A 13,994-nucleotide genomic window follows, 5' to 3' on the forward strand; every position below is an offset into this window, starting at 1 on the left:
GCATTGGCGACAGCAGTAATGAGATATTGCGATGCCAAGAATAGAATTACATTCATAGGTACGGGTATAGGAGGTGCTTTCTTGATCTCTCGGATAATAACAGCCCTGGCAAATTTACATTCAATGTCCTGTGAAGAAAATGATGGACTGCCCTGTATAGAACAACTGCATTTACAACTTAGGTGCACGTTTTGAAAAGAAGAACTGATGAAATCAATGAGCATGTTGAGTAGAACGATGGCAATGATACACCACAGAGCACAGTGCCAACAATGGTTTCTCCTGAATCCTCTGCATCACTGCCATTCTCTTAGAAAACAAATAAACCCAAAGGGTGCCCAAGACTGCAAGAGGCAATCAATAATATTGTTTGCTTAATTAATTAATCTGCCTTGTCTTACTAAGTACTGGTCAACATGGTAATTAATTAAGGCTCTCCACGTTCATTTGTTTTCCAGGACTGTACAGTCTAGCTGAATAAATGCTAGTCACACTGACCATAAATCTAACAAGACATGTGCCCAAAATGACCAAGAACAACATAATATCCGATGTAGTGCTAACTAAAGACAGTTGAGTCAAACCCAGGACATGCAGGTTGTGCTCTTAGATATGAAAGAAATCTACAACTAATCAGAGCTGCAACACCATCCACATGATACAAGTAACGAACTAGTTGGAAACGCACATTGTTGAGTACAGTCCAATGATTACCAGTATGTAGTGTAAGTCACAAATAGCAGCATGAGTGTTAAGTTAAATAGATTGCTGAAGCTCAAAATATATTCGCCAAGTCATTCCTAAACTGAGCGACTTCATGAACTAACAATCCCACAACAAATACGAAGACAATCCAGTCTAATACGTTCAGTCCACATTCTGTACCCACTAGATCATCACAATGAGTAACTTGATTTAACTAATAATATTGACAATCAAATTAGCAATTAGCAATATCGGAAAGACTAGATATTATACTGCATTTGTAATAAATGCGACGACTTGCTCCACATTGCTTTTAAGAAACACTTCAGAAAATTGCTTGTACTATCAGCCGTGTTGTAGCAACATGCATGATGATCATGAGAAAAGGAAGAGCATTTTGAGGAAGTACGTATACTGACTTTCCTTAGGTATTGACGGCTCGTTATTGCTGTCTCGTTATCTTCTCCATGCCACAACTTTCTCAACTTTCCAGTACAGCAGCACTGGCAATTAATAAACTATCTAGACACTTGCACATAATCGATCATTTCCCCCAGTAATATTCGAAATATTTACTAGAGTCCATGCATAATATGTTAGCATATAAGACTGGGAAATAATCTACCTTTTTCAGGTATTGTCTAGGGCTGGAATGTGCGTTTACATTGTTACGTGGAATGCAGTCTTCATGTATGGTTTGGTGGCAATTAACCCAGCAGTTTAACTGTTTTGGCGTGATTGATGTTACATACATACATACAGACAGATCAGCCTTTTATATATAGAGAGACATTATTATGATATGTGTCGTTATGCCCCTCCATGATGGCAAGTGGGGTCTTTACCCCCATCTGGGAGCCCACCAACCCGGCATGTGAGCCCAGCAGCGTACATGTTTCTGTGTAGTCCACACGGTGATCAATGACTAGCCAATTCAATATAGATTGCAGGCATTACGGTGACCACGAACTCGGTGCAACACACCTAGTGGATATCAATGGCCAAAAGGGAAACCGCTGAACGTATCATCAACAAACCATTTGCCAGACCACAGAAACTCCCCAACAACTGAAACTAGTCATAGTCTCATGGAAAGCTAGATAAACATGAGAAAGAAAGACAGACAAGTTTCATAATTTACTGTCGTCATTGGGGTTTGAACCCTCAAACCATGGAGTGGTAGCCATTGTTGCTAACCACTAAGCTACGGCATATTATTATTACAAAGATCTAGACAAGAATTTCCAAGACTTGATAATTTCATATGGATATCAACTGAGAACTTGATGGCTGTATAAAATTATCAAGTCCTTAAAATGTTAATTGGTAGATATTCGTATGAAATTAACAAGTCTTGGAAATTCTTGTCTAGATCTTGGGCAGGTCCTTGCAAGAACTTGCCAAAACCAAGTCCTTGGATAAGAACTTCAAACCGGGTTAAAGCATGGACATACAAAAATAGACAATAACAAGAAGTATCAACGTCAGCCAATCGAATACAATTCTGTACGAACAGCTTACACTTTTACTAAAGTGTGATGACTTCTTTAACCAGTCAAAAGCTATGCGAGCGGCATCAATTCTGGACGATGAAACAGATGTTGCAAAATCATGATTTCACACTGTTTTGCTCACTCACTGCATGTCACCTACTGCATATGGTTGTCGTTTGGCCTGTTTGTTTTGGAATGCTTGTAAATTTGCTTCTCTGCTGATTTGATGTAATTACCTAATGCTCTCTTTCTTCTTTGTATGTGTTGTCTACTTGTTCCTAACAAGCCACCTGCATTAGAAAAAGAAACACTGCTGCTGCTATCATTGAAGGGTGTATATCTGTATACAGACCATAAATGTACGTATGTATATATGTATTATGTATGTATGTTTCGTACCTGTAGATCCTTCTGCAGTCTCGATATGATCATTGCCATTGCCTTATTGATATGTTCTGTCTGTTAGAACCAATACATTTGTAAGAGTAATTAATGGCAACATTAAATAGTTATTGTACACGTAGAAACTTTGTCCATCTCCACACAGCGTTCCTCAGAAAAATCAATGCCATCACCTAACATCATGTACGTGTACAATAATTAGAAGAGCATTGGGTAACTGCATCATTTACCATCAGCCAATGAAAGAGTATCTGATATTGTCTCTATGTCATCATTGTCATTATCTGGAGAAGAGGCGATGATATCATTGCCAAATTGACAAGTCCTGTCAGCTAGCAGTAATACGTAGTAACAGTTAGGTAATCTAGTTCTGTCAACGTTTCAACATTCACACACGTGCGTGCGCACGTGCACACACACACACACACACACACACACACACACACACACACAAATGATTTATACCTCTACAAACTCTGGCCATCTCCACATCATCTTCATCTCCTTTATCAGGAGAATCATTACCATCATCTAACACCAATATACAAGTAAAATTTGAAGAGTGTTATGTAACTGCACCATTTTAGTAATTTTAAAGTTTATCCAATGTAGGGATATCTTAACAACGTTTCTATACAATCATTGTCTTTGTCATTGTAGTTGTCCGGAAGAGAACTGATAGTACTATTGACAAATTGGCAAGCTCTGTCACGTAGCACCAATACATAGTAAGACATAGGAAATGTAGTTTCTGTCATCATTTCAACACATACATACACACACACACACACACACACACACACACACACACACACACACACACACACACACACACACACACACACACACACACACACACAAATTGAGTTATACCTATAAAAACTGAGGGATCCTCCACATCACCATCTCCTTCCATCAGGGGAATAGTTGCCATATTCTAACACCAAGATACAAGTAAACTAATTGGAAAAGTATTAGGGTAACTGCAACATTTTACCGTCAGTCAATGTAGTATTTTTTAAAACCTTCAGCAAATCCTCTTCTTCAGGTTGAACATCCCTATCGTCACCTGGCAAGACACCATCTGTTGGGGGCTGTCCAAAAACAACTTCATAAGGCGCCACATTGATTGCACTTAGTGACTATGGTTTTGTGTGAATTCATAGCATCTGTGCACAAAACTAAAAATCTAAAACAAAATCTGTGATGCAACGTCAGTAGCACAAGTACATTGCACTAAGGAAAGATATTTTGTCCATCCCGTTCCTGGGTACTCTGCTCAATGAACAGCAAGCATATATATATATATATATATATATATATATATATATATACATACATACATACATACATACATACATACATACATACACATACATACATACATACACATCCATACATCCATACATCCATCCATACATACATATATATACATATATTGTACAGTTCTATGGGCCTGTTCAACAAGGCCTTGAGATTGAGAATGGCGTGGACGAACTGTCACAATTTTGCAATCTCCTGGCCATAATCCTACAACTTTTCGAATGATCAGTAGCCATAAAATAAAAGAGCAAGAGTAATATATTTTGGTTGAGACTTTTGGGCAATGTCCTTACTTTGTTGAAAAATTCTTTCCCGTTGTCGTACTGTAATATAAGTGGGAGACTAACAACACTGAATACATTTTTCAATAAGACATCTGGTCACTTCAACTGACTTCTTCTTATACTGAGGCCACAGGAAATTGAATTTCGTAAAATGGTCAATATAATGACCAATATCCTTGAACTCTCCATCAGGGTCTACTGTCATATTATAAGATCTATCTGGCCTCTTCGCATGACGCTTGGTGAAATAATCGGTTTGACAGTCGCTACTGACATTCGTGGTGTTTTACATGCGCAGATAACGCATGTCTTCACAAATTCTTGAACTACAGGTCGTGGAATGCCAAAATACTGTTTCTGAACCTAAGGTAGACACAATCTGTGAAACATCCACCCACCCACCCACCTGCCCAACCATATACCCACCAAACCCACCCATCCAAAGACTTACATCTGCAAAAACTTTCTGATATCCTGCATGCACTCTGGAGCCTTCATGTATAGTTGTGAGGATATTGCAGATTTCAGTCACAGTTGCTACTTTTAGCCAGTTGCCAAGCAAAGATACATGTATCTTGGTTTCACTGCCCTGTTTAATATAAACATAGCTAGCAAACATTACAATATATAACCACATCAAATACATTAATTACATATTCTTAATTAGTTAAATTTGCAAACAGAAGGTTAACAGCAGCCCCAAACAGATATCTGTTATAGATGAGGAGAATTGCTAAGTCAATTTCAAATCTAGTACTGCATACGTACAAGTAACGACATTACAATGACTCACATACCTGGCATACACAGACAAACAGACATGCAGACACATGAGCATATGCCTAATACGTGTAATTCAGACACATCTGACCTTTGGTGCAAACAGACAAAGCACTTCTTCAGCCCAAGCACGGGGAGGTCAATTACAACGAATCTCTTGCTATGAACGTAGAATCTGAAACGAGGGCTGTCATCGCGCGTGTGCTTTCCATCTCCACTAGCCAGAACTCGTCGGATTTGGACAGCCTTGACTTCACTAATTAGTTTCGAGTTCTGTTCGCTGAAAGAGTCTGAAGAAATTCGCGGAAGCTGTCACGACGGTGCTCAGCCATGTTTAGAACTAGGTAACGCGCGGGTTCGTATATTTCGCGCGAGCTACTAGCAAATGGGTTAGCCCGTATAAGAATACTCAATTCCATATTAGTTAATATCAACGCGACTGGCTACGCAAGGCTAGTACGGGACGTTGTTGGTCTAGAAATTTCTGTTGATTCTTCATGGCTACAGGTACGCGTACTTCCAAATTAGAAGGGGTAAGTTATCTGTTGAGAGTTTTCAGTATTTTGGCCTATGCCTATTTTTCACTACTTTCGTAGCTTCGTTTGGATGCTGCCGAACTTGCTCATCTGCTTTCTTTGGTAACACGTGATCGAGTGAAAGTTGGCTTGATGAGAGAACAGGAACAGATCAAAACGGAAATTCAGGCTGAGGAAGGACTTCTGAATTGTACTGCATCAGTTACTGCAATTCGCAATCCTAGACGCAATGATGATGAAAGGGCAAATCGACCGAGGATTCATACTTCCAAGATAACAACTTATGGTATAGGGTATACTGTTCATCATAAGGGCGGCGGAAATATGTTACAGACTGGCATGCGCAACATGAATAATTTTTTTAGGACACGTGAGGAGGCTCCAGAGTGGCAGTCAATAGCTGGACAGTTAAGCCGTGTCCACACTGGCAACTGGATCGCGAGGTGGTTTTGATCGCGATCAGTTGAATCCAATTAGAAATAGTGGGCGTTACCTCCAAGTAGGCTACGCGTATAGGTGGAACATCTAACCCTCCTCATTCGCCTTTGTTCTTGCTCACCTTATGTCGCTGTGTCAACGCTTTCCACAAGCAAAGAATCCACACATACACTTCGGTCATTAGTCACGTAATACCGAGGCGGAGGTATCGTTTTCAAAGTGCAGTGTGGACGCTTGTTAACCTGATTGGATCTCAATCGGATTGCGATCCATTCTGGTCTAGTGTGGACAGGGCTTTATTTGGGACTGGGTTGTTATGACTGGGTCACATCTTGCATGTAACCTTTAAGACGAAAACCGTTAAGTAGTTGGATTATAGCTAAAAAAGATACTTATTTATTTCTGAGCTCTATGAGACTAACCTTGACAATAGTGAAATGGAAGACTTGCTTGTGAGCTCACGTGAAAACTGTATCCACAAGTACGAACTTATTAGATCGTCTAGTACTGCTGCACTGTTGCATTATTTTTCTCACTTACACTGTCTCTACAGCTTATCATTAGACAGGAAGTCACAATTATATGACTTTTGTGATGTGTGTGCATTGGTGCAGGTAGTTGACTCTCGATTTGTGACTAACTGACAGTCACGTGACTGAGCAAATAACTAGTGTACTCAAAAGGCATTGACTCACTTCTCGTCGGTGTGGGTATTTGTGTATATGTGTGGCCAGATGGCTATGTTTGCTCGAAATGTGTAACACTTCTGGTCAAAGAAGTCCAGTCACAGAGAAGTAGTTGTGATTGGTCGTACAGACAATGGATGAATCACCAATCACAATTGCCAACATATGTGGGAGGATTTATACCAGTACAGTCTAATAATAATGTTTATATTTGCAATTACTGGATCTTATCACAACAACAGAAGTTAGGTTTGCAACTGCTAACAAAATCATTGTTTCTTGGCTTTGTACATTTTCATGGGAACCTAACATTGCATAACCATGAGTGACATTTATGTATCATACTTGATAAACTTTCGTTACTTTGATAATTACATATTCATTGTGGTGTTATGGAATTTTTGTGGCCAGTGAAACAGCAGTTGCTTTGTACAAGTCTAGACAAATTTTGAAAGTAGTACTACATGTAGAAGCAAAACAGAGTCTAAATTTATAATTCTTTGTAACAAGTTTAAGTATAGGTCTTTAAGGCTTATAGCTGAGGAAGCAAGGTTGAAAACACAGCTTTGGTTACAAATTTTTTGTCGCAAAATCCATTACGTAAGATTTAGTACCGACTTTGTCTCAAAGAAGTTGGGAGCAACCATATTCTTTATGTCAGTCTAATTTACTCTAGTAATTTAGCAGGGGTAAGGCTATTTGCAGTTCAAGTTGTGCATTTGCTGCAAACCAGTTGAACTATTCAGTCATATACATCCCAATCAGTAGCTATCCTACTGCATACATTATATAGTAGTGCTATAAATACAACATCATCTCCCTGTATTCCACGATGAAGTCCTTGTAGAAACCCCGTCTTGTGCCTTTCTGACATGCTGATGTTGATCTTGCATACTCTCTCTGTCTATGTTGTCTGCTTCCTGTTGGTTCAACGTGTCAGTTTGATTTCCATTTCCGCTTGAGCCGAGGTGGAAATTGTGTCTTTTAGCTTTTAGAATGCATGTTGACATGCTCTGACCACTCCCAAGAAGCATCCTTTCACAGAAGTTATCTCAGAGGTTCTGTAATATCGGCATACTGAGCAACAAATTGTAAGTATAATTTGTCATTCCTAAAAAGGAAACCAGCTTCGAGGATGACGTAGGAGGTGGTATGTTTTGAATTGCTTGCACGGGTAATTTCAACGGGTGTACTCCCTCAGCCGAGATGCCGTACCCAAGAAATTCCACTTCTTTTCCTGCAAAGACATTTTTCTTTGTTTAGAGGTAGACCATGTCGATCTACTAAGTCTAGACGATGTAATACTTCTGTAAGTCTGGTCATGTTCCCTTTGAGTCGGTGCATGAACAATAATGTCATCAACAAACACTGTTGAGCTCATTGCTTTTGACAAAATAGTTGGCATCATTTTTGAAAAGCGCTAGGTACTGAACATAACCCATATGGTAATCGACAAAACTGGAATACCATACCCATTTGTGTGTAATAAACACGGTCAAATAACGACTATTATGGCTAATGAAACTTGCAGATAACCTTACTGTAAATCCAATTTGCTAAACACACTAGAGCCCCCAAAGTCAGATGCAAGTTCTTTCACTGTTGGAACTGTTGTGATAGCTTTAGTTACATTCCTGAGATCAACGCATAAACGAAGGGCACCCGACTTTTTAAAGGAGCATTCCGGAGATATGTGCTGGGCTGCTGGCTCCACCTTCGCTCGCTAATTGGAAATCCATACTAACCAAGTTGGGTATCTGGGCGCTATCTCAGAGCAAACCCGACAGATGTACGTTAAGAACGTTTCATAACTTAAAAACTGACGGGGCTGTTTCAAGAATTTTGTGTGCCAAGTGAAGTGATTTTCTTGCACACCATCAGATCACGTGAGCCCTTACTGATGCAATCACATTCCCGGAAATGGTCTCTCTGTTGTTTCCGTCGCTTCAAGAACTGTGGAAACCGTCGTGCTACTTTCAGACTGTCTAGAGACTGACGTTCTTTTTGTGCGATTTATTTCGGTCCACAACATTTGAGAGAATTGGTGTTTGTGAGATTCTTTGGCATTAAAGGCAATGGACACTGTCGTAGATCGTGTTCTAGCAGTTTACAAAGCACTCGTCTCTGCTCAGGAACACTTTCTGTGAACTCCCGCAATCACCGGACCTCGCTATTTTGTCTTCACACTACGATGCACACTAAAGCTGCACAGTTCTCCAGAGTGTTTCTTTAACCACCACCACCAAATTTAAAATCCACAGTGATGACTCAATTTGTTTTATGATTCCTTCCTTTTCTAATCGACACAACTCCTCTGATACTCCCTCTCGCAGTGCTAATGGTATCCTTTGCAGGGGCTGGGCGATAGGTCGAATCAATTTATCTCAATGGCTTGTGCTCGTACCCCTTTACTACTCCCACATTTCTAAACACTCGTGGCCATTTTTGACACCAACTGTGCATAGATTCATTGTTCTCTGTCAATCTCATCACAATGCTAAAGTCCAATGTATCAAAAAGGTCAACACCCATAATATTCGTGCCTGCTGGTGTGACAAAAAGTGGAAATGGCTGGACGAATTTTCTTTGTAATGAACCAAAGCTATCACCCTTCCCAACAGCGAAATTGGTGAGTTGTTGTAACCTTTCAACTGCACTCCTGCTGGAATTATTTGCAAGTGACTAAGTGCACAGTCGTAATTGGCTTTACTTTTACCGATACCTTAGCCCCGAGATTATTGACCAGCTGAAGTTTAGATCCACTCACCTGGCATTCACACATTTTGAAGTCACTTTGTACTTGCCTTGTCACATGCAGCACTTCAGAAGCGTCAGTTAACATACTTATGTAAGTGGAGTACAACAGAAGATCCATAACAACACGCGAAGTGATTTAACTTGCTACAACGTTGACATTCTTTCCCACTTGTAGTGCAGCTCGGTTTTTGGTGACACTGAAGTCCACAGTCCGGGTGTCATGTTTTGTTTGAGCATTCTCGAGCATTCCTTTCTCCTCTGATTTGGTCAACTGTTTCCTCTTGAGCTGCGTCGTGTGTACCCAACGGTGTCTTTTCCTCAAACATATGTGCTTCATTCATCGCACTTCAATTTGAGTGGTGATTTGTACCGGTACGGAACAGCTGATTGTGTCTACTTTGAGAAAATGTTGCTCACAAACTTTCGATAATGCTGTGCAAGTGACCAACTGATCCCTTATGTACTCACTGTATAATCCACCAAAACGACAAGTGGCAGCTAACTGCCGTAGAATGGAAACATAATCTCTCACTGGTTCGCCTGGTCTTGGACATACTGATGGAAATGGTATCGATCTACTATGACCATTTACGTGAAGCCCAAAATGATCAGCCAGATTGTCCCGCTTGTTTCCGTACAAGTCATCAGCACCCAGTTTCTTAAAGATAGGTTGACCTTCTACCCCTATGCAGTGTACAAGTAGAGCGCGCAGCCGTCTAGTATCAATCATCAACATTCTGGATGCGAGAATGTAGTTTCAAAGGCTGAAATCCACATCTTTCAAGGAATTGAGGAACAGCCTGGCTGAGAGAGAAACAGAGATGGTGGATGAATACCTGCTGCAAACTTCCCATTTTCCTTTCTGAACTGGTTCCACGTGTGGCCATCCTCATCACCATTGTTGTAATTAGGACAACTCAATTGTATTTCGAATACACAGGAATGACAGAGATATAACAACAACACAACACAAAGCAACTCCAAGAATGTTACTTGTAATCCAACTGTAAAACGCAACTGACCGGTAAAAACCAGTCAAACTAATCGTTCAAACAGTAACCCGATCAGTAGTTATCCTACTGCATACATTATATAGTAGTGCTATAAATACAACACCGGGTAGGCAGGCAGTCATATCCGTGAAATGTTTCAAACCATGCTGTTTGGATTGCATATGAGGAAGGCATCCTGCTTTTTTAACATGTGGCATGCTGTTGGACTGTATTATGCTGTTATTGAGACTCTCTGGAAGCTGGATTCACCTGACAATGGGAAGTCCTTTTCGGAGAAGGCACAGAAACTGTGGAAGGAAAACGTATGAGCAGGAGAGGTCAGCTGCAATTGACAACCAATTAGCGGGAAAGACGCTTTGCTATCACTTGTACAAATGAATGTGGCATGATGTTTGCGACCTCGTATCAGTTTAGCAAGCACGAGAAGGCCAGGGGACATGTGCTATCGAAGGAAGACCAAAAGGACACAGATAAGCTTTTTGAAATATACTGTGGAGTTTAGCCTGAAGTTTGTTGTCTGGTATTAAGTGTAGAACAGACATAGACACGATAGTTTATATAACATCAAATATAACACAGGTGGTTTCAACATTTTGTAGTTTTGTATGAGGGGGTGGGTGGGTGGGTGGGTAAAAGGACAAATTGAAAACTTTTGTTTTAAAAACATTTTAATTTTGGACAAGCATGCAGCTAGTTACAGAAGCACACCAAGAAGTTAAGAGTTCCTGCTAGTACTGTCAGTATAGTCTTGCGTAGCTAAAGTATGATGCAGGAAAAGGGTCTGGCTATGCGAGACTACTGTCAGCACTAGCAAATTGCTGGTTGGAAGAGTGAGATGGCTGGTTGAGGCACAAGAACCAGTCATTATTACCAGTTGGGAGCAGAGATAGTGAATGATGTAGGCATAGTCTATGAACAGACATCAATTTTTAGTAGAGCTGAAGTGGAGCCAGACAAACAAACATGTATGCCTTGGCTCTGTCTCTTAACCAAGGCTTAACGGCTGTTTCTGGGTTACTGCAGCAGGATGAGTTCTCTATTGAAGAAAATGCAATCATTACCATGTCATAGTTTAGTCTAATTTGATGCTATGCTCAGATGTTATTGCTTTGGTCTGCTAGTTGGCTAAGCTCTAAAATGTGTATGGTGTTTGCTCCATGTGCAGCAAGTACGTACCAGGGAACCTGTGGATATTTACATGTCTGGTCACAAGAGGTTGGTCACATACACCCTCTACTCTTTGGCTTTTGGATTGAAGGATGATTTTATGTTCTTACTGTGTGACAGCTATAGATATGGCAACCAGTAGCTCTTGGTCGGCTGACCCTTCCTTTGATATAGTGCGCTGGATGTGTAGGTATACATTTCTCTATCCAAAGATATTATCTGTTACTGAATTTTGATTGTAGCAGCTTGCAAAAGTAAATGACCAACGGGTGTTTCTAAATTGTAGATGAATTAGTAGTTTGAGAAATGAAATTGTTGCTGGTGTAATCATGTGTCAGTTGAAAACACTGTATCAGCTGAGAAAGTGAGAGCCCTTATTTTAATGAGAAAGACGTCTAACAGTGCACAAATAAAAAGTAATTGTTGTCTTCTTTCCATGATGCAAAATTTAGATCACACACTGTTAGCGCACTCTACTGTACTAATTCTATCTAAACATGAGCCATAGCAGAAAATAATCTAATGGAAAGTTTAAATGGTGCACTTAGAGCAGCTTCAATATGGTTTTGATGATCTCGTTTCAATTCGGGTTTAGTTGAACTGGTTCTAGTGTAAACAAGGCTTAGTGAATCAAGAAATTCTGAGAGTGGGATGGGTAGGTCAACAGGAAGAACTGAAGGGTGTTTCTTTGTGCATACTTGTAATTAGAGACATGTCTTTAGGGTCTTTCTGACTCAGGTCAATTAAATTTGGAAAGTATGCAACTGCAACTACTGTAAATCAATAAATGTTCGTAACTACGGATGTTCGTAAACTGCTGTAAACTCTATTCGTAAGAAATGTTCGTAAACTTCCCTACGTGTCTTAAACATGTGCTTGGAAGTGAGGGTAGGTCTACCGACATACTTACTTCATCTCAATATATATGTCTTTGAGGTCTTTGGCTTGCAAAAGCCAATTTGTTGACGGGAAACTACTCTGAGCCAAGAAAGCTGCCGAACCCAAACAATGAAGGTGATTGTTTAGACAGCATTCAAAGTGCATCGGCATGGATATTTGGGCTACTAAGTAGAATTAGTAAGCGATTTAAGTTAGTAAATTCTTTGCAATTTACCCAAAATTTACAAAATTAAATAGCTTACGAACGTTATTGATTTGCAGTAACTTGATGCCTTTGTCCACAAATTGCCAAGGCAAGTTTCCGAAGTTGCAAATTCAACATGTTGGTGATAGAATATTAGTTACTCTCTTGCACCACCTTGGTACAACCTAAACACTTGTGGGCCACATGGCAGACCTTTCACTGCAAATTTGTTGTCATAAATTTATGTAGTTATACGTTATTTACAGCATTGTCTTGTATGCATTCTCAGCATCAATCTCACTTTCACAGACAGCAGTAACATAAGACAGTATTCTACACTCTTTTGTTTAGAGTGTAAGGCGTTGCCATCTTGTATAATTTATGTTAAATATGAAAATTGTACTTGATTGAATCAGTGTACATCAGCATTACTCAATCAGTCACTCTTGTCCTACCAAAATTTTCTGTGAAAATCCTGATTGAGATGTTGCTACTAACAGTATTAGGATTATCTTTCTTACAAGAACGTGGGCTCAACATGACATATTTGGGAAGTGTTAATGAAGTCACTGTGGTACACTCAGACAAATTGCTGTAACAAACCAATGTTGTGTCTTGACAAAGTAATAGAAACAGAATATACAGTCATACTGTAATGACAGATGATAAATTATATAGGGTTTTATTATCACTCATGAGGTCACAGGTATACTGTTTCTAGTAGTAGAATAGCATCATAATAAACAGCACATTCTATTTGATTAATAGCACAATAAAGAACTAATAGTAGCTTGAGTTACTGTTGTTGTGAACACTGTCAAAATGTGCAGGTTGGGATGAATCAGACACTGCTGTCAAGATTTACATTACTCTTGCTGGGGTTGAAAAACTGCCTCAAGAAAACATTAGTGTTAATTTTGGGAACAAGTTTGTTGTCAGCTGCCTGTTGACACAATAAGTACTGATAATAACTGATGATTTTTGTAGATCATTTGACTTCCATGTTCGTGAGCTAGATGGCAAAAATTATCAATTGCACATTCTCAACCTATCAGGAGCTATTGTTCCAGCTGAATCTCAATTTACAGTTAGTTCATGAACAGAAACAACTACAGTATAAGCATACAAAACGTCCTCTTGTCTTTATTTGTGGGGAACAGGTGAGGCATGGAAAGGTGACTATATTATTGAAAAAAGCTGATAAAGGAAAGTGGGATAATCTGGTACCCTCAAAGAAGAAAGAAACGTAAATAGCAATTAATAATTGCATGTGACATTTTATATGGTTTGATTTACTGTTTTTACCTTTGCTATTTCCAGGACTCC

At 39.6% G+C, this 13,994-nt stretch overlaps 2 protein-coding genes across 3 annotated transcripts in view; one reads left to right on the forward strand and one right to left on the reverse strand.

Moving 5' to 3' along the window:
• Positions 1–2,112: 2,112 nt before the first annotated feature.
• Positions 2,113–4,818, reverse strand: LOC134197559 (uncharacterized). Of its 2 annotated transcripts, none has more exons than XM_062666904.1 (8): positions 4,659–4,818; positions 3,598–3,694; positions 3,474–3,537; positions 3,066–3,131; positions 2,831–2,932; positions 2,717–2,773; positions 2,598–2,657; positions 2,113–2,488 (listed from the first exon to the last, which is right to left on the reverse strand). In XM_062666904.1, the coding sequence occupies exons 3-7, from the start codon at positions 3,532–3,534 to the stop codon at positions 2,641–2,643; spliced, it is 303 nt and encodes a 100-aa protein (XP_062522888.1). In that variant the 5' UTR covers positions 3,535–3,537; positions 3,598–3,694; positions 4,659–4,818; the 3' UTR covers positions 2,113–2,488; positions 2,598–2,640. The 2 variants fall into 2 exon arrangements, with proteins under 2 accessions (XP_062522888.1, XP_062522889.1); XM_062666905.1 differs by having other exon boundaries at positions 2,488–2,538.
• A 595-nt stretch (positions 4,819–5,413) lies between these two features.
• LOC134197471 (calcyclin-binding protein-like) overlaps positions 5,414–13,994 on the forward strand; it is an 8,883-nt gene continuing 302 nt past the window's right edge. Inside the window, exons 1-6 of the mRNA XM_062666800.1 lie at positions 5,414–5,520; positions 5,584–5,809; positions 13,499–13,595; positions 13,656–13,755; positions 13,829–13,914; positions 13,989–13,994. The exon at positions 13,989–13,994 is cut by the window's right edge and continues 302 nt beyond it. Of these exons, the coding sequence (XP_062522784.1) occupies positions 5,485–5,520; positions 5,584–5,809; positions 13,499–13,595; positions 13,656–13,755; positions 13,829–13,914; positions 13,989–13,994 (551 nt within the window). The 5' untranslated portion in view covers positions 5,414–5,484. The remainder of the gene's footprint in view (positions 5,521–5,583; positions 5,810–13,498; positions 13,596–13,655; positions 13,756–13,828; positions 13,915–13,988) is intronic.

Source organism: Corticium candelabrum, chromosome 22 (genome assembly GCF_963422355.1).
Source record: "Corticium candelabrum chromosome 22, ooCorCand1.1, whole genome shotgun sequence".
NCBI classification, from domain to species: Eukaryota; Metazoa; Porifera; class Homoscleromorpha; order Homosclerophorida; family Plakinidae; genus Corticium; species Corticium candelabrum.

Coding starts and splice junctions, on each gene's coding strand:
- LOC134197559 (XM_062666904.1), bottom strand. CDS start 3,534: ATGGCAACTATTCCCCTGATGGAAGGAGATGGTGATGTGGAGGATCCC. Junction 3,132..3,473: donor GGATCCCTCAGTTTTTATAG/GTATAACTCAAT, acceptor TATTGGTGTTAG/ATGATGGTAATGATTCTCCT. Junction 2,774..2,830: donor TACTCTTTCATTGGCTGATG/GTAAATGATGCA, acceptor ACATGATGTTAG/GTGATGGCATTGATTTTTCT.